Below are 26,083 nucleotides of genomic sequence, written 5' to 3'. Positions count from 1 at the left end.
ATCTGAACTACAAGCAATTGCTCACAAACACATACAACCCTTTGATTTTTGTAAACCAAAATCAGTTTGCTTTTTCTTCCTGTATAAATGAGAGAAAGAAGGGAAGGGTGAGATGCGTGGTAGAATATTAACATATCCTGCTGTGGAGAACCAGAAGGGCCTGTAGAATGTGATACAAGCTCCTCTTCCTCAGCTCTGCACAGATCCAAACCTGATGAACAGAATAGGTCCATATTAATGTAGCTTTTGTGTGCATTTCTATATTACACTTATACAACCAGATTTTTAAATTGATGACAGAAATCAGTAAATGGCCTCAAGGCAGGTAAGTCTTAAGAAGATAATTGCTAAGCTTTGCTCTAAAACTAAATTAGACCCATTGTATACACTTCCAAGACAGTGGCCCTCCTCAGACTACCTTTGCCTCAGTACTGCCCATTCTGTAAAATGCATTTGAATACCCCTCCTTGCTGGATGGGCCGTGCATTGACACAGCTTGGTGGGCAAAACCAACACATAAGGCTGCAGCAGAGCTGTGGAGAGCATGACCCAACAACTCTTTTTTAGCCTGTGGGAGGAAGGTATTATCATGGTAACAGGTGTGAGGTAGCATATGTTGCACTTTGGGCTTTTGTTGTGGTACTGTATGGTTTGTTTACATGTCTGAGTTCTGTACTGCGTTGACTTATTATAGAACTTTTTCAGGACGCAGGTTTTATCTCACAGATACAGACATTTCTGTTGTATGGCCCTGTGAATGTGAAACTAGCATAGAGTCTAGAGATGAAGAAAAGAAGAGAAAAAGAAAATACCTTTTTTTAGTATTTTTTTCCCCTTGCTATGTCTTTGTGGAAGGTAAAAATAGTAATACATGTGCAGGAGACAGTTGACATTTTATGCTTGGTCTTACTACATTTTATCCACTATAGCACTTGTTTTACTAGGTAACTTTCAACAACTTTCTGAACTGTGAAGAAACACAATTAATACATTTCCATTGGTACCCACAGGCTACGGGAGTATACCACTACATCCCTAGATGTTTACTTTGTACATGTGAGCCAAACAGTTGGGCTGTTAAACCTCCAAAAGTCCAGCACTGCGTGCTTTGACTGTTTCTCTGTGCAGCTTACTGAGATTAACTGCATCCAAAGAACTGACACTTTAAGTGTCCAAGGAGTACTTCAGCATCCCTTGGATCCTCCAAACTCTGCTCTGCCATTCTGTTTCCCATTCATGGATCTACAGGACACCTTGGAACTCCTGCCTGAGCTCTGGTGGAGTTCTCAAACCAGGAGCAGCCCTGGGTCACCCAGTCCATACTGCAGTAGTGTCACATTGGACCTTGCACCAAAAGGGACAGGGATGCACTTGTGGGAACGCGATCAGCCTGTGGCCACCACTACACCCAGTAACCCACTGGTCTAGATGTTGCCCTGGGAAATGGAAGATCCATTCAAGTACCTGCTCAAGTGAATATGGATTGATTTCATGTGATATAGCTTCACTCTGGTGTGTGTATGAAGCCTTGGCACCTGATTCAGAGCTACAAAGTCTTTGGGGTGACTGGGTATCTGGAAGTCAGGTATGGTGCTGGAATGCACAAAGTTCCTCTATGGACATCACCCTTTTTTTTTCTTTATTTTTTTGGGGGTGGAAGAGAGAGACACATAGCAATACATAAAAGATACATTTAAAACAGGACAAGGCATCTTTTGAAGCAAATATATGACTCTTTTTTTAAAAAAAAATCTGAATTAAAAGAGCCTTTTAACTTGCCTTTAACATTCAGATAGGTGCTCCCTTGGAAAGAAGGCTGTGGTGTTTTCCCTTAGAAAGAGAGTTGGGTCTTGGGTCACACAGCTCTCTTCAAAGCTGGTGCAGTAAAATTCAGAAGACCTGACCCCAGCTTCTCTTTGTCACTGCTAAACTACACAGCTTTTCAGAACTCTGGACATACTTAAAATCCTAGATTCTAAACATCTTTGTAAGTAAAGAAGTTATACAAATAGGAGGAAAAAAACCCAGAAGATGAAATTACAAACTGTATAAAACACATATTTGCCATCTGACACTAGTCTGTAACATGATTTTCTCCAGACACTTTAAACACCATGAAGAGGATCCTATGATTCTGTAAACCAAGTATATTTTCATTTATTTAGTATCACATTTTTGTGAGTTTGCTTATGCAGTAATGCATATACATTAGTTATGAGTAATTTTGCTTTGCGAAAAATGTAAACTTAATCTAAATATTGAAAGAATATCACAAAGACCCTAACCTCATCCCAAGTGTAAAATTTAAAGTTTTTACAAGACTGCAGCAATGTAGCAAACCAGACTCATACCAAGCAGCATTATGACATTATCTTTTGCTTGGTTTAGTTTCATTTCTGAGAATATTTTGTTTGAGTTTTATTAATTTTACCTGCTGAGTGTTTAAAAATGAGAAAGAAATCCAGCTAGCAGAACTCCCCTTTGTTGCTGTCCAGAATAACTCCATCAACAAAAGGGATCAGTTTTTTAATGATGGAGCCAGGAAGCAAAAAAACCATAAAAAAGCTGGCCAAAACCAGTGCCAGATAAAACCAGAGCATCTACAGGAAGTTGTAATTAAGTTCCTCATCAGGAAGTCTTCACTAAAGCAAATGTTCAAGGACGTGTGTAGTTTGGAATAATCCCCATCTGCAGCTCTGATGTTGTTTCCCTTGATAAATGAAATAAAATAATCCTAATGACTACAAAAACATCAGCTCTGCTCTCCAAACACTGCTTTCTTTGTTAAACAAATGCTTGCAATATTAGACACAAGTCACATGTGCTGAAACCTGTTAAATTTTGCCATTGATTTTGTGGTACTGGTTGTGAATAACTTTCCCATTATACAAGCAGGCAGCTCCACTGATTATACTGGTTCCTACTGTCTGCTTCTCCATGTAGAAAGCGATTAATGGATTTAAATCTTTCTTATATTCTATTTCTATAGTGAGTTGCTTGTAATTTCCATGGTGGTAGCCTCCAGCTGAAGATGTGTAAGCTTAGACCTGAATTAAAGACTTACACTTAGGAAAACCTGTTGAAGTTTGTTTTAGGTACTTTGCTGCCTGGGGATCTCCATGGGTTAGAGTGATTTAATGCCAGGCAGGTTGTGGCAAACAATGCAGGAAAACATCTCATACTAAGTGAAACTACTGAGAAACTGTACTTGTCTACACTATTTATATTTATCAAGATTTTCCAATTTCTGGGTTGTTCTGAGCCAATATATAAATGCTTCATGTTTGAATTGCTGGACATCTGCTGGGTCACTGAAACTTTCCTTTGACTGCTCTTAAAAGAGTTATCTTAGAAGCACTCATGTTCTGACTGGAGAAATAAAAAGAGTAACTTTAAGAGCACTTTGAACAATTTCCATCTAAAATGAAAAGACCTTGCATAACATGAAGCCCTGAGGTTGTCTTTCATGACTTGTTGCAGAGTAAGATGTCTCATATCAGGAGAGCTCCCAGGCACTTTGTCCTCTCCAGCTACCCCAATGGAGCACCAGAAGAGGAAACCTACAGTAACCTCCAAACAATTCCAGATACCACAGAGCAAATGGAGTTTGATATCAGGTATCACACTACATTAATACTCCTTCTGTCCTTCCCAAGTACAAAGTGCCAGACTTCCAGAAAACTGCTAAGCCAAGTAATCATAGTGCATAATATTGGAAATGGAATAGATGCAAGTGTAGATAACCTGTAGTGCTTAACACTGACCATGCAAGATTATGCTGCATTAAATGTCTCTAAGTTTTTATCTTGCACAGTGGCACAGATATGGCTCTTTATTAGAGACCTACCTGTTACAGCAAGCAGCTGAAGAAGCCATTTTTATATAATTCTCCAGGCACCACTTACAACAAACTAGTAGTGCTGCCTTGGGTTTTTCTTAATCCCATACATACATTTTTTCCAGTACAAGAGTCAGGAGTTGCCTTTTTCCCCCATCCATGAAAATTAATTTCTGTAGTTTTTCTGGCCTTTTTTTTTGTTGGTGGACTGACCAAACCAAGCCCAAGGGTTTTTTTTTCAGCAGACTCTAGAATTAAGCTCTTAAGCCTACTTACTATTCCACAGATCTCATAAATAGATCTCAGCAGAAATGCAAATTAAAATAAAAATGTATACTCATATTATTTGTCTACCAGAACAAAAACATGTGTCTAAGAGCAGCTAAATCTAATGGGAACTTTCCAGCAGGAAATCATAGCCAGTTTTTAGCATCAACACGTGCCACAGATGTTGTTCAAGTTTCTGTCTATCTCAGGACCTCCCTAAAAGCCTTAAGGTTTTGGTCAGTTTGTACTTGGGCACCACCCAGTAGCTGGAGACCCACATTGCACAGTGGAACTCATTGGAGTAAATCTGTTGGATGACAAAGCCAACCTTTTTGTAAGGTGAAAGATTTTTAAATGTTTGAAGTGAAGACAGTTTCAATATTTTGACTGGGGGGGGGGGGGGAGTGGGACAATCAAAAACCCCAAACCAGAATCCCATTGTATTGTATAAAGAACTGAAACACCTAAAAAATCAACACATTTTTACAAAAGTGCCAAATATGCAACTTTTTATGAAAACATCAAAACACTTCATGTTTGGGCATAAAATACTTAATCAATAAACCATAAATAATGGGAAACAAAACCCCCTGTAACATTTTACTTTTACATGCCCAGTTTAGCCCAACAGTTGGGGGATTAACAGTACCTGACATTTACAGAGTGCTTTTAAAGAATTGCTGTTGCAGGGTTCTCCTCTAATCTGCACATCGTGACTTCCTTGCAGTTCAGCTACTCAGATTGGCCATCAGCTGGCCCTGATTGGGGATGAATTTAACAGAAGGTACCACAGTACGTTAGAAGAAACACTGCTTCACCTGGCAAGAGTGTAAGTTACCTTCTTGGCAGATCCTTTTAATAATCATGTTAGATAGACAAGAATGTTGCTGTACACAAAATACAAAAAATTATTTTTACTACTGCTGCTGCTTCATACAGGACATAGAAAAGCAAAGCAGCTTGTTTTACTAGGAAAAGCTTGTAAATTATTTCCATGGACTACAGCCATTTAAAGAAGACGTAAATAGTGTCTTGCTATTTCAAATTCCTCAGAGGCACAGTAACTTTAGACACAATTTTAAGCATAACTGACTTGCAGCCCAGTGTGAGAGTAACATGTTACTGCATGTAACTTACCCATGCACATACAAGAAAACATAGCTGGACTAGTTTGAACTGCCTTTTATCTACTGTGAGCTGAAGGGTTGCCCTGCATAGTAATTAACTGACATGCAGCATTGTCCTAACATGAGATACTCAGCTGTGTCTGAAGCCCCAGGTACTCTACCTTATCTTCTCCTTACTTCTGGGAAGGGATGGTCACTCATTGCAGACCTACCAGAATGCAGTTCAATTACAGCTGTGTAGCATAATGTATAAATGTATGTGTATATAACATATATATACACCTCCTACCTCAGCCAAGCTGGATTCACACTCCAGAGAGAGCCTGTGGCATTGCTGTGTCAGTCTTGTATTGCTGTCCTGATTAATCAGACATTAACATCTCTCATTGGGTTATGCTCTTCTAAGTTTGAAACAACCACAAAGATTGTCACTTAATCACTTAACTCTGAAACTAAATTATCTTTAGATTTCAAAGGTCTTCTTCTTAAATATTTAGATAAATATACATGTACACATACACTTTTAGGGAAGAATATACTAAAGGTTTTTGTTTGGGTTTTGTTTTGGTTGGGTTTTTTTCCCTAAACATTGGTATTTTATTTAGCACTTTTAGAATAAATTTTCTATCTTCTTTTTTTTTTTTTTTTTTTTTGTTGTTGTTGTTGTTGTTTTTGTTGTTGAAATCATAAGGGTTGCTATCAGTGTTTTTCAGACCTGGAATGTTATTAAAAGTGTTAAAAGAAGCTTTGGAGATGTTGTGAGCAGTAACTGGACAAAGCGGATCAGTGGCTGTGGAGGCTGGGTATGCTTTGCTTGCTCCCTTTTCTCCCACCTTTTTGTTGGCAAGCAGGCAACAGGAACATCTGACTCCCTTGTGATATCAGTGAGTGAAGCATGTAATGTGGCTTCAGGCTGGGGTTTATCTCTCAGTTTGTTGGTGCCCCCTTAGTGCCCTGTTTTATTCTCTTTAGGCTGAAATTTCTCATTTAAAGACAGAGGATGCCTGCCCAAATCTCACACAACTCACAGGGTTCCATTCAGAGGGGAGGCACCTGCCACTATGAAATGCTGCAAGCGTCTCCCTGGGGAGATGAGCAGAGCTGCTGCCAGTGATACTTACCCAGAGAAGAGAGGATTCTTTAGTGGCTGGAACCCCCAGTAAAATTGACCCCCCTCTGCATTTCTGCAGCAGAACTAGACCATGCTGTCGGTCCTCTGACCTCCCACATGAGCACTCTTTTAGTTTCCTTGCACCTTCTTTTTGCTGCTTGTTATTTCTCATTACCATCCCCTTTCTTCCTACAGACCTGCCGGCTTCCTGTCAGGTGCCTCTGCCAGAAGCTGGTGCCTGCAGCCTTGCTTGTTGCTGCCTTTTGGTGGGCCATGAATTATGGACTGTAGAATTAACACACAGAATTAAAACAGGAGGTCATTGCTGGACACTGACCAACATCACTAACACCCCAGTGGTGACAGCTGGTTTGTTTTTCAAATTTACACTGATAAAAGTCTCTTTAATATTTAAAACCTAGGCTAGTGCTGGGTCACTGCTGTACCGTATCTTTTTTAAAGAAAAATCTTTTAAAATAAGGAGGTTGTTGCTGGATAACTGCCTGACTTGCTAGTTTTGAAATGTGACTCCAGGCGATTAGAAAGTTTGTCTTTTTTGTGTTTATTTTAATGCAATATAAAGTGTCTATTTCCTATAAATGAGTTTGTTAAAGAGATTCTGGATGTGAGGAAAACTGAAGGCATGCTGGCCATCCTTTGAATTTTAAGACTGTAAAAGCAATAGTAAACATTAATACCATGATACTTTTTAAAAATGAAATTGTTGCTTCAAACCTCTTGCAGTGTTGTTTATTTTCCAAGACTCTGCTATCACACATTGATGGCAGTATGTTCTGCCCATTTTCAAAGTAAAACTAGGAGCTGCCCAGAACAAAACCCCAAAAATTTGATGGGTTCTGAGAGGGGATTTTCTCAGAGGATTCATGTCTTTTTGCAAGGCACGTACTCGGGGGGAATAGAAGCCTGAGGGGAACGTGAGAACAACTTACAGGGCTGGAGATAGTTGAGGTGTCACCCTCCTGGACTCCACAGGTGACCATTAGGGCACACTTGAGTTTTTTCTCTCTCAACATCTCCCATTTGTGCCCGAGTGCATCTTTTCTTCTCTGTTGAAGCTGGTTTTCCATATCCAGCTATAGACTCAGTGAAAGAAAACGAAAGTGCATCTCTGTGGTTTGGATATTCCCCTTAACACAGGGGATGCCTGCTTCTTGCTCAGAAAAGCAAATCTTACCCTTAGTGTATTTTTAAAACAGGAAAATACAATATTCAATGGATTCATGATCTAAGCACTCATCAGAGAAGCTGGACTTTCAAGTCCATGCTTTAAGTCAGACAAGGAATGTAAACCCCTCTACAGTGAAGACAAATGCCAAATCAAGCCAAATTTAAGCATGTTGAGGAACATGCTTCCTCTCTTTAATGAATGGTGCCTAAATCCCATTATGATCTTAAGTGCCCATCTCAAAAAATGTTTCTGGGAAAAAAAAAAATGAAGCTCCACTAGACTATTTCATTTGACCATTTCATGCAAAGGATTTTGAAATATCTTTGAATGACTTGAAATGCAGAGCAAAAGGAAAGCAGAAAGAAGGAAAGTAAAGGGTGATGGCTCAAGCATACCCCAGAAATTCCAGCAGGAGCAGCAGCAGCATACATTCCAGTGTCACATTTTTCCAAAATGCTCTCAAGCTAATGAGCCCTTCAGCAGAAGGTAGAAAAGTTTTTTCTAGAAAAGCACAGTTAATACACCTGGAACTGGAGTCACACACAGGCCAGAAGTTTGCACGCACAGCCAAAAAAGACTAAAGTTCTATCAGTGAATTGACTGCTCTGCTGAGCTCCATAATAGCAGTGTGATAGAAAAATATGCTAAAGTTATTATTTAGTAAAGGGTAAAATTTAACATCAGGAGGGTCTAATAAATTTTTGATGTGTAATAAAATTACTAGCTATGAAAAAATTGACTCCTCCCAGCTGAATCAATTTAATACTACCTAAATAAATACTATACTAAAATTTAATAATTGTTTCTAGATAAATAACCTTTATGCACAGGGGAGCAGTGATGAACAGGAGACTCTTCACTGCCTATTTCATCCAAGAGCTGTGTGGGGTGACTCTGCTTTTTCCCATTCTTGTAATCCATAATGTAAGGCTTTGAATCACAAGAGAGGGGAATTTCATCATCCACCATGTATGGGGCAAAACACAGTCTCAAGGAATACAAAATTCAATCCCAGCAAAGAAACAAGTTAAACAGAACACAAACGGCATCCAAAGCCACAGCAACCAGCACTAACTGGAGTACCACGGAGCAGTCAGGGCCAGGCTCCTCTTTCACCTGTGGAGCACAGTTAGTTAATCCTTTAGTCACACCCCACAGTAACCCAGGAGACCCAACATTAATTCTGGTTTTTTTGCACTGCACACTTTCTCATATGTGACAGCATTTATGGCACTTGATTTTCTTCCACATCCTGTTTCTGCTTGTTCATAGGCAAAGGAGCCACGCTGGTTTCTCACCTCTCAAATATTCAGTTTCCAGAAGCAGAGGGGATAGATGAGCAAATACATTAAAGAAAAGCTCTGAGATCTAGGATTTGCAATTACTTGGGCACTGTGTGCCCAGCCACAGCCAATGATAAAGCGCATGTGAGGTGAGGCTGTGCTAATGGGCGGGGACCACACAAAATCAAGCCCTGAATACTCTCCATACAGAGGTACAAAGATCTCCATCACACTTTTTCTGCTCCTAGAAATTGCAACATCAGCACAAGAGCATAATTCCCTCTGGCTTCTGCTTTTGGAGACACAAAGTTCACTCAGGAGAAGCCTCAGCTCCAACCACTGCACAGAAGAAAAGCAAACACCTGACATTGGTGATGGGTCCTTCTTCCCACTAATTTACCAAGACCCACAAGATTGGAATGCCCTTAGGATACAGATTTCCCTTCAGCATTTTGCAGCTGACAAAAGTGCAAAGGTTATCTAATGGTTCGCAAACAAGAGATTTCTAGATTGGATTTCCCAAAGAGCTTTAATTCCGAGCAAAGTGTACAACAAAATGAAATGAGGGGGAAAAAAATGAAAAAAATTACGGCAAGAACACTACAAATAGAAAACAGGTCTCCAACATTCCCTCAGAAAGGTTAAATAATTAAAAAGAAAGTCCAGAAATTTTAAAGCACTAAAATTAGTGCCACCAACATACCACACTCAGTTTCAGCTATCTTAAAACCTGGTTTGAAAGTCATGAACGTTGTGTTTGGTCTTAAAAGGTGTGGTCAGAAACTTCTAACACAGGACAACACAGTGTTTAATAATATGAATGGGACTTAATTGCAATATTCTAACTGATAATTCTAACTGAAGACTTTGGTATGCTTTTCTGAGTAATTAATGTAACCTGTAACATAGGAACCTTCACTGAAATAATAATTTTCTTTACAGTTATTCCAACCCTTAATCATCAGCTTCTAGCAGTCCGATGGTGAAGCTGAAAAACTCTATAGTATTTTACTGATTGTTAATGTTTTCACATACTAAAAGTGGAATTTGTACTGGAAAGGGAGGCACAGCTGCCAGCTGCAGTCCACAAAAGAACTGTTTAATAATACAGCCCACTTAGCAACAATAATAAGGGCCAGTGTTTTCAATTCACTCTCCCTGTCACAAGTGTGAAATTACAGAATGATTGGTACTGTAATTGGAAGTTCTCCTGCATTTCATAATACACTACTGAAGACATTGTCAGTCATTTGATTTAAGTAATATATCCTAATTTTTTTTCTATTTATCTGCTAAATACAGCATTAAAATACCAAAAAGAAATATACAAGCTGGGAAATGGGAAGCTCTTTCCAGGAGAGTTTGGGACAACCTGCTGCTCTCTAGCGCATCATTTCCTGCTGCCAGGAAATGTACATCATATTTCTGTTAAGCTTTTTTTTCCCAGTGAACATTTCTTGTGTAACTTAGCACAACCAATATGGCATTGGACAACTGGAGGGAAAGTTACTTCCATCCACATGCAGACAGAGCCAATAATGATGCACCCCAAAGTATTAAAAAGAGCAAGAAAAGCTTCATAGTTTATTTATAGTTTAACCATAAGAAAATAATTTTTTCTAGTAACATCATTTGCCTCACTCAGCTGCTACCTGGCAATGTGGACACAAAGTAAGAGAACTTTAAATAGATGAACACCCCACAAGTCAGTTGAGTAAGATAATGGGAACATCAACACACCTGAAAGCCATCCCAAGAAATGGCTCCTCTACACACACCCTCCAGCCCAGAACAGAGCCCTCTACAACTTGGAGCCAACAACAACCCCCACATTCCTGCAGAAGATCCCTGCATCAGACAGCCCAGGCTACCAACTGGAACCTGAATCCACATCCAAAACACTCCCCTAAAAACAACCAACTGAAAAAAAAACAAAAACAAAAGAAAAACCCAAGAGAAAAAGTTGCTTGCAGGATTGAGGCCAAACAATGCTACCTGGCCTGTTTGTTGACAGCGTTGCAGTCCCAACACAGATGGAAGGCCAAACTTTGCTCTCCGCTTTCCACACCTGAGGAACTCAAAGGAAAATGTTCATTGCAATTACACACATAGTTCTCTTTACAATATATGATTATTTAAGACTTCCTCTTTTGGGAGCACAAAGTTTTAAATCAGAAAAAAAAGGAATTGTGTGGATTTTTCTCAAAAGGTTATTTAAGTCTCCGCTGCTTCCTCATCTTCCAGAGCATCTACATGTTTATATTGTTTCCAGGCCTTCAAATTACATTGTTTGAGAATGGGTCCTAGTTGATTCCCAGGCCCCACTTCATATGTGTAAGGAAATTCTGTTCCTTGCTTTCTTTCGTACACTGAGTGCATGGTCTGCTCCCACAGAACAGGTGACACCACCTGCTTCACTAACAGCTTTTGAATGTGCTTTGAATGCATGTACTTTTTGCCATCGACATTGGAATACACACAGAGCAGCGGTTTCTGAATTTCAATCGATTTTAGGACTTCAGCCAGTGGCTCTACTGCTGGTTCCATGAGGCTGGTATGAAAAGCCCCACTGACTGGAAGCATTTTTGTACGTTTAAAATAATATTTTCGGGCATTCTCCTGCAAAAACTCCAAAGCCTATAAAAGAGAGAGAGAAGTGAGTCTTGCACAACAAAGGTTTGCTCAGTCACCCCCACAAGAATCACCTCATCAGACTTACTGTAATAAAGGTATTCCTTTCCCTACCGAACAACTGAACACATACCAGAAAAAAACAAAACCCCACAGATCAAGTACTTTTGTTTGGACAAACTAAGGCCGTACATAACACCCACACAGAAGTGCAAAGTAAAAGCTTTTTAAAAGTGAAATACTCAGTTCAACTGAAGGAATAATTACTCTTGAAGCAATACCTGTAAGTGTCCTGCAATGACTCTGCTGTCTGGAAACAAATAGTTTGAAACTGTGCACACGGGGTTCTCGATACCCAGCGATTCACAGTGTTTACGGGCTTCCAGGCAGGCAAATTTGTAATTTGCCTCTCGCCGGCCGACAACCGAAAGCATTCCACTGGCGACAGCTTCCGACGCCTTTTGCATGGCTTCGGCGCGCACTTTCACCGCGTACAGCGCTACGGAGAGAAACAGACGCTGCGTGAACGTGAGCGCGGGCACCTGCGCGCAAGAAAGGGCAGTTGCTCACTCTCGTGAAACCCAATGCTTTTAATGCCGCATTACACGTGTTAAAGAGAAAGGTGGAAGTAGAAAGTAAAATCTGTTCTCTAATTAAAAATAAAAAGCGGGAGGGACACAGTGATAACAGGCAACGCTTTGGAAACAGCACGGGCCCGGGCTGGGAGATCCTAGCAGGGAGCTCCGCACGTTCCCCAGGCACCTTCAGCAAAGCCCAGGGCTCCAGCGAAGACCAGCGCCGCGAACTCCCCCACGCTGTAGCCGGCGGCCGCCACGCAGTGCTCCACGACCTGCGGGGACACAGAGCCGAGCGCTGCCTCAGCCGCACCGCGAGCCAGGCCTGAGGCGCCGCCGCCCCGATTCCCCGCGCCCAACGCGGCCCCTCACTTCAGGCTGCAGGTGGTTGAGCTTCTCCACGGCGGCCAGGGAGGCGACGAACACGGCGGGCTGGCAGTGCTGGGTGCGGTCCAGCGCGTCCCGCGGCCCCTCCAGGCAGAGGGAGAGCAGGTCGTAGCCCAGCACCTTCTCGGCCAGGCGGTACATGTCCCGCACGCCGGGGTACTGCTGCAGCCCGCGGCACATCCCCACGAACTGGGTGCCCTGCCCGGGGAAGAGCAGCACCGTGCCCTCCCGGGGGCACCGCCGCTCCCGCCTCGCCGCTGCCGCGCCCGGCTCCTCGGCCTCCACCGAGCTCTGCAGGAAGTCGCTCAGGGTCGCCGCCCGGTCCCCAGCGCCGGGGCGGGAGCTGTCCCACAGCCGCGCAGCGCCGCGGAGGCCGCCGCGCCCGCTGCAGCCACCAAGCCGCCATGGCGCCGCGGCCCAGCCGCCCATGGCCGCCGCCCGGGAACGGGCGTTGCCACAGGAACGGGGCGGCCCCCGCCTGCAGCCGCTGCCGGGCCGGGCGCCGGCAAAGGGGACGGGAAGGGAGGGAAGGAGGAAACCAGAGAGGTCAGTCCGGCCGCCCCGGCGCTCGCCGCCCTCAGCCCCGCGCGCCGCCCTGGGCCCGGCCCGCGCCAGGCGCCTCCGCCCGCCCAGCGCTGAGAGCCCGCCCCGGGGCGGGGGATCCGTGTAGCCCCGGGGGCGGCGCTTCGGTGCTCCGGCAGAGTAGGCACGACTAGCGGCAGCAGCAGTAGCGGAGGACGAGGTAATGCCGGTGCGGGACGGGACGGCGAGCCCAAGGGGCGACGCAGCCCCGCAGCGGGGTTCGGCTGCCTCGGCCGAGGGGCCGCCCGCCCCAGTCCCCGCGCGGGTCCCGGCTCTCCTGGAGCGCTGCCGCCGCCGGGACCCCGCCGCGCCCCGCGGGCGCCCTCGGCTTGGGTTGAGGGGGGCGACCCTGCTTTCTGCTGCTGGCGACAGCTCCGTGCAGCAGCCGCGGGTCCCCCGGGCAGGTGGGTTCATGGAAACCGGCGGGGCGACACCGCGCCGCCGCTCACGGGCGGAGACGTCTTGGGCAAACACAGCTTTTCCGTGCCGCCGTTTAGCGCGGAAAGTCCTTTGAATAATAATAATAATAATAATAATAATAATAATAATAATAATAATACACACCAAGCTAGGGAGCTTGTTCTAAATTTTTATCCGGTACATGAGTTTTTCAGTGGTTCACAGCTGTGCGCGCACAGCAGAAAGGCAAAACCTGTTCCTCTGGTCTCTCAGAGAACACCGCACACGCGGTACATTCGCTCTCAGCACTCGGGAGTTTTCATGCTGTTGTTTAACTAAGGTATCTTCCTTCCTTCAGGGTCGCCGAGGAACATTTCTTTAAGAGTGAAAGTGCTTTGGTTTCAGTTCTGAGTTTTTGAGTGATGCTTGTAAATCAGCGCAAAATGCGCTGTGATATAATTTGAGCGTTCAACAGCAAGATTATTTTTTAAAAAGCGAAAGTTGTTGTGCTGAAGTTGTAATTGTGTAACGACTTTGCATGAAGTAAGGTTATGAAACAGTATCAAACATTGAGTCAGAGCAGCTCAGTAAAAGAGACTGTAATAAGTACAGCTTGGGAGAACAAAAATATGTCACAATAGCAGGAAATTATGTTGACTTTATTTCGGCGAATTCGAAAGGACTTTGGCCAGTTCGAAAGGATCTCACTTTTCTATCCTCTGTGATATTTTGTAAGATGATTTCTTCCATTTGTGTCAGCCTTCAGGTAAAATAACCGTAAGTGAGTTGCTCAAGTTAGCTGAAATATATGGGCAGTAACACAGGAGATATAAAACATATATGTGACCATATCCCAGCCCATGGCTGCCTCTACCTGTAACATAAGTGCCAATGAGAATAGATTGAGCAGTAAATGGCAAATTCTCCCAGCAAAGATTTTGCTTCAGTATGCATTTCAGTTCCTGTATGTGAATAAATCATAGACTTATTTGCACAGCTTGTGCTCTGCCACTTTAAAGGAAGTGTAACCTGGGGAGTGACATTTTTTGTTTCCATCTGTACACCTTGCATCACAGTCTTCAATAAATACTGTAATTTTTAAAAAAATCTAAATACATATTATAAACTATTATACACTTATTAGATATTTATATTCTATTTATATTCTATACCATTTCTTGTTTGAAGTGTCTGTATTATTTGAGATTAGATAGCAAAGATAAGCCTGATTTTTTTTTTTTTTCTTTTGTGGTAGTTGTATTCTTTGTCATAGACTGTGATATCAATTTTATTTCAGTGTTGCAGTTTCCCAGGAATTAAAACTAGAACACACATTAATAGTTTATCAATATAAATTAAGTATGTTATCTTTAATTTTTCAGATATCTATCTTAGTAAGCCTTCCTTCTGGGGAAAATTTGCATGCTGCCTCTCAGACCTGGGCAGAGCCTTATTTGCCCTTAAAAAATGTCTGGTAAAGGATGAGAGGGAGATTGTGTCTTGGGAACCCCCTTCCATGGTATGGTCCCAGCTTTGTCAGTCCATCTCCAAACACTGGGCACTGGGAACTGCAGGGCTGCCAGGGTAATTTAGCTCTACAGGGAGATTTTCCTTTGTGTTTTTAATGTGATTTTTAAGCTGCATATGATTGGGTAGTCAGCCCCAAGTTACACAAGAATGGAACTACTCAGAAGTTTTATCAGCACAGGGGTATAAGAAAATGGGATGAAAGCAGTTCTCCTTTCCTACCTTCCTTTTTCCTGCTGACAGAGTGCCCCAAGGAAGGAAAGGCACCTGTCTTTGAGAGACCTTCTCAAGGCAAAGAAGTTTTAGTTCATTTTTCATCAGGCTGATGCAAACCAGCTATCTGTCATGCTATATCTAATCCCACTTACAGCGTACCCCATCCCTTTATTTGGGTGCACAGTGTTTTTTCTGGAAGGAGGACACAGAAAGCTTCTGTTAGTGTTTTCTTCATGTTATGTCACTGTAGAAAAACAACAGAGAGAAGCCCATTAGGTAGCAAGTTTAACTATTCGGGGTTTTTTCCCCTTTATTTCTCCTTTTACTTTATGAAGCTGGAACCAACTTTGGGTAAGTCAGATGTTTTGAATACCTAGAATAATTATTCTGACATGTATGTAAAGCAAAGTGGCCTAGTGCAGCCCTCACTGCACTGCTGAAACTGCCTGAAGTCACACTAGGGATAAAAAGAAAAGGGACAGCATGATGAGGAATATCTTGCAGGGCAGAGATAAGAAGTAGAAAAGAAGTAAACAAGTTAAGTGTGTGTGAGAAGAAAATATTTCCAACCTTGGTGGTTCTTAGAGGCAGATATCTGCTGGGTACGCTGCAGATATCATTCACAGACATCCAGCATTCTTCAGTATGAAAATGAGGGTGCAAGAATATTGTGCAACTCACCCTGGAGCTGCGATATGATTGGGAAAGCAGTTACTTCTAGGTTGAGTAATACTGCTGCAACCAGTGGGGCTGTTTTACCAAGTCTGTGGTGTGTAAGTTCTCACCGATTCATTTCAGATCATCAGCACTGAAAGGAAGGCAGGGCTGATGAACTGCTGTGCTTACATTACTTTTAGAAAATGTACAGAGTGTTCTGTAAACATTGTACAGCTCTTGTATTGCACAGGTAAACAAAGACTGCAGCACCAGCCAACGCAGAGACTCTCCAGTGCATCCTTGCATTTTACTTATTCTCTTGCTAAAGACCTACATCAGGTAACCAGAGACAGACAGACGTGGCTTCTTCCATGCTGTTTTCTGAGTTACCTATATTTTTTATGGAAAGTTGATATTTCTTGGGAATGAAAACACAGGAACTCCCACTGCTGATGGACAACTGTGGTCTTGCTGCCAGCACGTCTTGCTGCATGGTTTTGTCCCTCCTTCTCCTTGTAAGACAGAGTATTTTGCCATGCTTGGGAAGTCCTGAGAAATACTACGGGAAAATACAGCACATAATTTATTAGTAGTAATAGTAGTTAAAAGACTGGGGCACCAACATTCAATTCCAGGCAGTATGTTCAATCTGTTAATTTCTATTTCCTGCCCTTTGCTATGTCTTCACTTCTCTTGTATCTTTGCTTTCCCTGTTTTGTGCCCTCCCTGTTTCTGTCTTCTCCCTGTTTGCTTGCCTGGTTTTCTTTCTCTTAAGAATTATTACAGTGTTCTTCCTCCAACATGCATGGGTACATCACTTACTCACTAATGACTGCCACAGAGCAGTATTGTTTCAATTTTATAGTATTTAGCACTTTCAATTTACAGAACACTTTCAGATTTTGTTCCCTGGGAACAGAACCCTGACAAAATCCAGTTGCTGAACGCTGCAAGGAAACATCCAAATAAAGCATTAGGCCTTTTGGGTTCTTGCTTATCACTTTTGAAAAAATAGTATTTGGCAGCCACGCTGGAGTTGCATGTATCACAGCATGTGTAGAGAGGTAAGCCTGGCCTCCCTGTAGGCAAAGCAAAAGGGTTAAAAAGTGAGATCTTACTAACTTTCAATTTCTAACTTAATGTTTGGGAATTACTCATCTGAAGGCAGCCAAAGAGAATCATTGTGCTCAAAGCTCTTGTTCCCATCTCACCTTGTTGCTTCACATCCCAGTAAAAGCAGAGCCTTTCATGCTGTCAGTGGGTATGACAAGTAGTGCACACAGCAGCTGACAGCCTGCTTCCTTAGGAAATAACAGCACAGCTCTAAGTGCAGGAGAACTGGGGAACTCCTCTGATCCACTCAAGATGCTTCCTCATAAGTAGAATCCACTAGGCAGAACTATGGCAGCAATGAGCCCTGCAGATTTTTCCTCCCTCCCTAATTGATCCTATCACAGCAGAGTACCACATTGTCCTCCCCTTTCTCCTCCTCAGCCTCAGTTCTGAATTCTTCCCTCTGCTTGTTTCTTTTCACCCATTTTTCCTCTGTTTTTGACCTTGACTCATATCTCTGGTGGCTTTTCCTGCTGCCTTTTTTGTGTGTATTTCTATTCATTGCCAACTTCCCCCAGGCCCTCAGTCCAGGCCTAGTACCCTTTGTTGTTTACCCCATCAACTTTTCTCATCCTGTGTGCCTTACCAGTCTCTCCATGGTCAGTTTGCCTTCAAAACTCTACTCTGCTTCTATCACCAGGATTTCTCTTGATCCTATGCAGACTGCATTGTGGCCTACCCACTGAAATCTCACATTTAATCTGTGTGGGCAGAGCCCTGAGTGCAGGGACAAAAACCATAATGCAAGAACTCCCTTGCTACCCAAGCTTACCCCGATCTCCAAACAGAAATTCACTGCATCAGCTGTGACACTGCAACCTCATCTGTGCCATTTACTATCAGTTAAAGCACTTCTATCACAAGTAGGATTTCCTCTTCCCCACTCCCTACCTCCTCATCCCAGCAACCATGACTATAGCAATAGAAGCTTTGAAATCCAGGGAAAGACAACAGCTAGGACAGTATCAATATGGCACTTTTTTCTGACAAGCGTCTGAAATGCTCATTGATCTAAAACCTTATTTTCTATCCTGGGCCTTCTGCAGTTGCTCTTTCCCCATTGCTGCAATCTCTCATAATCTCTCTGCAGACCAGATGAACAGGAATTTGGTGTATTTGCCTAATATTGATATTTGAAAAAATATCTTTCAGTTCTGCCCTTTTTAAAATTGTAGCTCTAATATTTACATTTCAGTAAACTAAGCACAGCTCTTCTGTAGCATCTGGCTTTTGGCCAGAATATCTGAAGCTTTTTCCTCTTTCCTTGCTTGCTGTTTTTCCTGCTGCCTGTACCCTAACTAAAGCAGCATGGTCTAGCAGAGCAAGGCCCTTAGCCCTACTTCTGCAGGCAAATTTAATGGGCTTGGCAGCTACAATTGCTGCAACTGATTGAACGCTTCATGAAGAAGCCAAAGGTGTACTCCCCATGTATCCAGATCACCTTCCTTGTTTAGCAAAACATTGCTTAAGTACTTACGTTCTTATTGTCTTCCCTGGTGTTTGTTTTCCAATGCACTTTCTTAAGTGTCTGCTACTGATTCACATCTTCTGGCTCCCACTGAGCATCCTGCAGACAACATCTCACATTCTTCAGCTTGAGCACAGGAAAGCACATGCTCTTTTCTTCCTTGGCTCTGCCATTTCATTGAGGGAATGGGCTTTCGGGTGAATACAGAAATACACACTTCTTACTACATTTATTTATTTTTCAAGTGCAGTTCACATAACATTAATCTGCATTATTCCTCTGCCATACTTATGGGTGAGGATATTTCTGTAGGTAAAATTCAGTAATCTTCATGCACTCAGCTGAGAGGGAAGTAAAAGCCCCACTTCTCAGCAGCTCCCCCCTCCCCAGGGAGGATTCCTTTACAGGTGTATTGGTACAAGATCCCTTAATTTCAGCTGCAGTCTCTCTCAATGACAACACTAGGCTGTGGATCAGATCTGACATGCCTGATTTTAAAATCTGTTAAAAATGGAAACTTCTGCAGTTGCACTTTGAAAGTTCTCTGCCAATCAGTGTTTTGTTTTGTTTCAGGTTCACTGTCTCAATGGAAGTGGTACCAGCCTGGGCCCCAGCAGTAGGTTTCATGCTCCTGCCACATGCAGGAGGATTTTTAGGAAGCCGTATAACCAAAAGAGAAATCCCAACATGGTATGAAACTCTGCAGAAGCCATCCTGGTGTCCACCTAACTGGGTGTTTGCTCCTGTTTGGGGAACTCTCTATACATCTATGGGGTATGTTTTTCACATTGTATTAAGGCACTGACCTGATCTCAAAGTTGCTTTTGGTATGATTCTGTACCAGAGGATATGACTGTACTCCTGTGGCTGTATGTTTGTAAGAAACTATGTCAAGCTGCATGTTTAACAGGTCAAAACATGTTTTGGGAGTTGTGTGTGGGTTTGATAGGACATTTTGTATGCAGAAGTATCCATATCAAAAGCAGGAGCTTGAAAATCTGCCATTAATTTGCTTTCCTCATTCATTCTGAGGGGAAGACCTGCCAAGCTGGAAACACTGGGGTAAGGCAGAACTGGGATTTCTTCTATGTCCTTCAGTAGTTTTAGGAAAATTTAAAAAAAGGGGTGGGGGAAATTAGGATAGAACTGTTCTAACAGACCTCAGTAGGGTAATGGATGAAAATGCTGGGTTGGCACTCCCATGGTCCCTCCCCACCAGTATTCTTTCTTTCTCCTCATACATATACTTTTTAACTTATTTAAATGCAATACGTGTGTATTTTAAGAGTTAACATTTGAAGGAGATCATTACTGACCTGTGAATAAAAACATGCCTTTTATCAAGGAGAAAAGAGCTGGGTGGCTTTCCCAATTTCCTTCAACTTGATTGCACAATGTGTAACCCCGTGTCTAGATTTCTCACCACGAATCTGGGTAGCAAGTTAAATAGCTTAAAAAACTCCAGATTGTGACAGCTTATGAATTACTTTGAATAGCAAAATCAGTGTATCCTAAGGTGGATAGTCTTGGTTATGTATTATACATTCAGCATAATGAAAAGCTCATACTTAGTAACAGCCTTCTCTAATCTGTCATGCACACACATTCCTTGAATGACCAAGACATTTAAGTTCTCCAGAATCTCTTAAATATATGGAAAGCAACAAATAACTAAAAGCAAGATTTAATAAGCTTACCTGCTTTTCTTGACACTTAACTTCCTAGATTTGTGCATCATGATCTTGGTCTGAAGTTGAAGTTAGATGTATGAACAAGTGCAAGTCCTCACTGTGCTCTGGAAATCACTTAGGAAACTGAAGTTTCTAATGCTTACCCTGCCACAACTTTCTTTTGTTTTCATTATTCTCTGCAATCAAACTGCCAGAATAGCAAAGCTGCATTGTTCAGTCCCTGTCAAAGAAATGAAAGTGGCTACAGAGCTCCCCATACACAACTCTGCTTTGGGAACCCACTCAATGCCACTCATTTAATCCTTCTTCAAAACTTCAAAAGTGGGTTTTAATTTTTATTTTTTTTTAAATCTATGAAATACCATGTTCCAGTATTAAAACAAAGTTCCTTTGCTATTTGTGTCTTAGAATTATTTCCATTTTAACATGGCTTTCTTTTTTAAGACCAAAATGCAGTAGGTTATCTGTTTCTATGCACTTTGTTACCTCTGTCTCTCTTTTCTTTGCCTCCTTTGGGCTCACTTCTCTATGAATATAACTTTCTATAGTCTCCCAGCCTCCTCTGGGCTGAATTCTCTGTAGATACAGCTTTCTATAGTCCCCCAGCCTCCTCTGGGCTGAATTCTCTGTGAATACAGTTCTTCTCTAATTCCCCAGCCTCCTCTGGGCTGAATTCTTCTGGGATCCTCCCTCGTGGGGAGTTCCACTTATCTCAGTTCTCATTATTTGAAGTAAACTCTCGAGCTCGTTAGAATCTTGTTTCTCGTGTTTATTGAAGGATCCTTATAAAACTTAACAGGTTTCTCTAGGCTGGTTACAAGGTTAATCTTTGCAATTTGGTACATTTCTTTCTTCTGATGGTACAAACAAGGCCTTGTGGCACACTTCATGTCTGATACACAAAATGGCCCCGAAATACGCAGTTCTTTTATCTTTATACTTATTTTTATCCAATTAACAATAGACACGTATATTATTTTTCTTAATGACCCAATGACCCATCACCTCTGTGATGCACTGCAGCATTCTCTATCCAATCACTAACTATTACCCAAAAACCTCCAGGAGAAGAACATGAAGAAGAAAGAAGAAGGACAAGGGACAACACCCTAAATCCTCCATATTGTCTCCTGTTCTCTAAACTACTTTTTTCACCCAGTGATTTAAGAAACTTTCTAATCTACACACCTACCTTTCTTATCTAACTTTAGCATTTGTTTTCATGTATCACTATGAAAACATGCTCATGAATTTCATATTATATGAAATTCAGTGCTTTCTTGAATCTCAGCACTAAACATTAAAAACAAGGGCACACAGTCTGTATTTCAGACTCCAACACACTTAAAAGTGAGAATTCTGGCATGATTGGAATTTTTCTCTCTCCATGTTGTTATCCAGAGCAGCTGATGAAGCTTGTGCTGTCAGTTACTTTCCTAAGATAGTAGGGCCTAGATATCTAAATCTTCTAAATTAATCCAGATCCTGGCACTGAAGTTATTTCATTGATCAAGAAGGCGTGATAGCTTTATACAGTGTAGTGAATGACACTTCCCCTTTGCTTTCTGCAGATACGGCTCCTACCTGGTGTGGAAGGAACTGGGGGGCTTCAGTGAAAAGTCAGTGGTTCCTCTGGGTCTGTATGCAGGGAACCTGGCATTAAACTGGGCATGGACTCCAATATTTTTTGGAGCTCACAAAATGGGATGGGTAAGTGGAACACTAAGTTTCTGAACCAAAGGCTCCTACTCTTATTTGCAAAGTATTAGCATGAAAGATTTGTGTCATAATCTTTTCTCCCTGAAAATGGCTCTGAATACAAAATATGGCTTGCAGAACTTTTCTAAAACTCTCTTTAATGCATGCCAGCATCCACATGAGAGAATGTACAGTTCTAGACCACCCTTAAATTGATAGACTTCAAGCAGCTTTCTGCCAGCCTTTGGTAAGAGCTTTGTGTGATTAGAAGATGTAAACATTTATGCCTTATTGCAATTCCTAGGTCTCTCTGGCAAACAGCAGTGATAAGCAGCTTATTACAACATTATTCAGGTGATCAACATTCCTTTTAGAAAAGACTCGTTTTCTGCAGCTCTCTGAAGAGAAACAGCTCAATTATTCTCAAAAATAAGAATTGGTAATAAAAAATATAAAATATTTACCTGGTTCTCTAGCTGTACATGCAATGCTGTAACAGGGAAAGACTGCCATCTATCACAGATTCATTCACAGTTCCTCTCTTCAGGTGACATGAACAAACTGGACAGGTTTGCTTGCTCCAAGTCACTTTGGGAAGTGTCTTACTGTCCACTAAAGAGGTTGTGGATGAGAGAGACTTCATTTTCCCTCTGTGCTCCCAGCTGTAATGAATGCCCTTTCTTCTACTTCTCTGACTTGAAGTGGTTTGCAACTCAGCAGAAAGCTGTCATCTTTTGCTGTTGGCTGATTTTTTGGGAAGGATTTAACTCCCAGAGGGATAGAACAGGTGCCAGAGCCAGGTAGAAAGAGCGCCACACAGAAAATGCAACAAGTAAAAATAACACTAACCACCTTTTGTGTTTCAGGGGTTGGTGACTCTCCTGCTTACAACTGGTACAGCAACAGCTACCACTGCTTCCTGGTATAACATCAACAAAACAGCAGCTTATTTGATGGTTCCTTATTTAGCTTGGCTAAGCTTGGCTTCTGCACTCAATTATCAGATCTGGAAAGAAAATCACAGCAAGAAAAAACCTGAATAAGCAGTTTTCAGCCAAAACCATTTTTTTTCCCCCAATTATTTTTTATATAAAGTTATGGCCTTATTTTATTTTTAGCTGAACTACTTCTACCATTACTTTGGTAACTACAAGTTGACAAAACAAATACAACTTTATTAGGCAAGCCACAATGGGGTGTATGTCTGACTGGGTTTTATAGCAAACTAAAAGAAAGTCTTGATTGAAAAGTAGTAAGTGCCATATTCTTGTATTGTATGTTACATAACAAGAGCATTTTAACCATTACCAGAAGAAAGCAGGAACTCAAACTTCCTTATGTTCAGAGGAAGAAATCCAGCCACACACTAACACAGTTTCCAGAAAGGTGTTCCTAGTGACAGGCATGATTGTGGCCTGAATCTTTCATATATTTACCACTAGGCACAGTGCTTTTGTGCTATGATGTGTCCCACTACAGTCACCAGATATTTGTCTTCTGGCCATTGTTTTCCAGAAATGTTTAAGACAAGCTCTTTTTAACAATTTATGCCTTCCTGCCGCGGCAACGGAAAGCCCGGAGCACCGCGACTTCTCTAGAGAAAGAGCCCTGAGAAGGGCTGGGCCAAAGCGTGTGAGCAGCTTCGAGCAGGCGAGTGATTTCAACTCGGCTCAGCGGCGGCGGGCAGGCAACACAGGAAGCAGGGATGAGAAAGCTGGTCCAGCGTTCCGCTAAAGCATAAACCTTTATTTAGGCAGAGCTTCGGCGAAGGGTGCCGGCAACAGCGAATCTCTCGAACAGGAGAAAAGCCGGGGTATTTATGGGGAAGGAGAGGGGCGGGGAGAAGCCCAAGATACCTGTATCGGGGTGGGACAGCACGGGGGAACACCAATGAAACACAACAGTTTAACATATCTAACTCAAAGACCCCTGAGAGTGATACATTGTGCCTCTCTGAGTGAAAGGTGTCTTGCCTCCAGGAGAGAGCCAAGATCTCAGGCTCTGCAGGCTCCCCCGCACCCACACCTTCCAACTTTGAAGAACTGTACATGCATTCAGCTAAATGCATTAAACTACATATAACCTTGTTCCTTGCTGATATAGTTTTAAATTGTTTTGAGCAGAAGAACACTGAAGGCAGCAGTATGCTACAGCCTCAAAGACAGCCCCTTCATCACTTTTCCTCACTTTTGCAATGGCTAACACAAACCAGAAAATTCAGAGCACCTGTAAAGAAACTGTGAGAACCCAGTCACAACATTTCTTTAACCAAATTTAAGGAACCCAAACATCTGAGCATGGTGTGAGCATCACTTCTGGTTGTGCAACCCTGCTCTCCCTTCTGTCCCACTTGCACAGCAGTTGGATTTTCCCAAGTTGATTTCTCCAGCCTATGCTCCAGTCAGTGGAACAAAGCAGCTTCTTGCAGACCAGCCTGAAATAGCCTGAGATATTCCTTCATGCTCCTTATCACGAGGGATATGCTACATGTTTGCAAAGTTGAAGCTAGGTTTAGAACACACAATTTTATGACTACTTTCCTCTCAAGCACATCCTAATTACTGCAAACTAGCTTAAATAATTACTACCCATACAATATATATGTCATGCCAGACAGAATTTTTTGCAGCTTGCACATAAAATTGCTGAACTTCAGGCAAGTGACTCTGATTTGAGGAAAGATAAGGAATGAATAATTTCAAATGAGCACCCCACTGCCAAACACTCTCTTAGGCCCTAGACTTTGAAGTCCAAAAACTGTTTGGACTTCTAGCAGAGTTTTCAAAATTCCTTTAATTTCTTTCAGCTTATGCATTCCTGTGCTGCTCCAGACATTGCCTCCTGCTGACTTCCTCAAAAATCTGGTTTCTTTAAGGGGCCGGCCAAAGATGATAGCCAGCAGTACAAGTTCCTAAATGCAGCAGGGTTTGTTTCTCTTGTGTTAAATAGGAAAAATGGGAAGATCCGTAAAATCTTTCGTGGATGATATCCTGGTTTGTTCATCAGAAAAGGCCTACTTGGACATCACTGTTAAAAGAACCATTGAAGCCACAGAGAAAGCAGGATTTGAGATTTGTGAAGACAATGTGCACCAAGTACACCAGCCCATTGACTTACTTCGGACTCCAGATCTGTGAGAAGACCATCGTACCCCATCAACTCACCATCTGAGATGACTCAAAGACCTGAGAGACTTACACAGTTTATGTGGGTCCATCAACTGGATACATCCCCTGGTAGGGACTACAACAAAGGACCTCGCCCCCCTGTACCATCTTCTCTGTGGCAGCAGAGACGTGGATTCTCCACGCACTCTCACATCAGAAACCTGAGATACCATCACCAAAATCCAAGAAGCCCTGTCTTCATGCCAAGCCCATCACTTCGAGCCTGGCCTGCCTTTCCAGTTTGTCATTTTAGATAAGGCCCCCTGTTTCTACAGGTTGAATGGGATCCTCAACTCGGAGACCCTTTATTGATATTTGAATGGATCTTTACAAGCAATCAACCTATAAAAACAATTACCACCTTTCAAGAAATAATGGCACATCTAATTAAAAAGGCCAGAACTAGCATCCGCTCTCTTGCAAGGGTGTGAGTTTACATTAATATACTTGCCACTGACTACTGGGGATCTGGAGCATATGCTCCAGCCAAGTGAAAAGCCTCAGTTTGCCCTGGATACAGGACAAATTTCCATCCACATGCCAAAGCATAGACTTTTTAATTGTGATTCATCCTTTAATCTGATCACAAAATTAAACCAAAGTAGGACCCGTCCCAAAGCTCTAACAGTTTTTACAGATGGCTCAGGGTCATCCCACAAGTCAGTAATGACTTGGAAGGATCCCAAGACCCAGAAATGGGAGTCTGATGTCCAAGTAGTGGAAGGATCTCCACAGATTGCCGAGCTAGCAGCCGTCATCAGAGCCTTTGAGAAATTCAGAGATGAACCCTTTAATCCACAGATTCAGCTTACGTTGCTGGCATAGCTATGAGGGCTGAACATGCTTTTCTCAAGGAGGTCTCCAATCCAAACCTATACCAATTGATTTCTGCATTAATTGGTTTAATCTCCCACAGAAAGCAACCTTACCATATTATGCATGTTAGGTCATGCACCGACCTGCCAGGTGCTGTCACAGAAGGGAACAAGAAGGCAGATGCGTTGGTCATGTCGGCAGAGACTGCTAACATCCCTGACACCTTTGCCCAGGTGAAGCTGTCACATGCATTTTATTATCAAAATGTACTTGCCCTCATCAGAATGTTCAAGCTCTCAAAATATCAAGCAAGAGCTATTGTCGCAATGTGCCTAAACTGC

The 26,083-nt window shown here is 42.4% G+C and overlaps 2 protein-coding genes across 5 annotated transcripts; one reads left to right on the top strand and one right to left on the bottom strand.

The window, feature by feature from the left end:
• Positions 1 to 10,366: 10,366 nt before the first annotated feature.
• Positions 10,367 to 14,149, bottom strand: LOC131592876 (malonyl-CoA-acyl carrier protein transacylase, mitochondrial-like). The gene is made up of 5 exons (XM_058864725.1): positions 14,058 to 14,149; positions 12,394 to 13,394; positions 12,209 to 12,296; positions 11,728 to 11,945; positions 10,367 to 11,452 (listed from the first exon to the last, which is right to left on the bottom strand). Exons 1-5 carry the CDS (start codon positions 14,137 to 14,139, stop codon positions 11,030 to 11,032), a joined length of 1,812 nt encoding a protein of 603 aa, XP_058720708.1. The 5' UTR covers positions 14,140 to 14,149; the 3' UTR covers positions 10,367 to 11,029.
• Positions 13,021 to 23,573, top strand: LOC131592877 (translocator protein-like). Of its 4 annotated transcripts, none has more exons than XM_058864729.1 (4): positions 13,021 to 13,150; positions 18,944 to 19,144; positions 21,633 to 21,771; positions 22,626 to 23,010. In XM_058864729.1, the coding sequence occupies exons 2-4, from the start codon at positions 18,957 to 18,959 to the stop codon at positions 22,800 to 22,802; spliced, it is 504 nt and encodes a 167-aa protein (XP_058720712.1). In that variant the 5' UTR covers positions 13,021 to 13,150; positions 18,944 to 18,956; the 3' UTR covers positions 22,803 to 23,010. The 4 variants fall into 4 exon arrangements, with proteins under 4 accessions (XP_058720712.1, XP_058720711.1, XP_058720710.1 ...); XM_058864728.1 differs by lacking the exon at positions 13,021 to 13,150 and adding an exon at positions 13,267 to 13,394; XM_058864727.1 differs by lacking the exon at positions 13,021 to 13,150 and adding an exon at positions 14,057 to 14,155.
• Positions 23,574 to 26,083: the final 2,510 nt, after the last annotated feature.

This window comes from Poecile atricapillus, chromosome Z (assembly GCF_030490865.1).
Source record: "Poecile atricapillus isolate bPoeAtr1 chromosome Z, bPoeAtr1.hap1, whole genome shotgun sequence".
NCBI classification, from domain to species: domain Eukaryota; kingdom Metazoa; phylum Chordata; class Aves; order Passeriformes; family Paridae; genus Poecile; species Poecile atricapillus.
The sequence above is the reverse complement of the archived record's forward strand: the minus strand, read 5'-3'. Positions and strand labels throughout refer to the sequence as shown.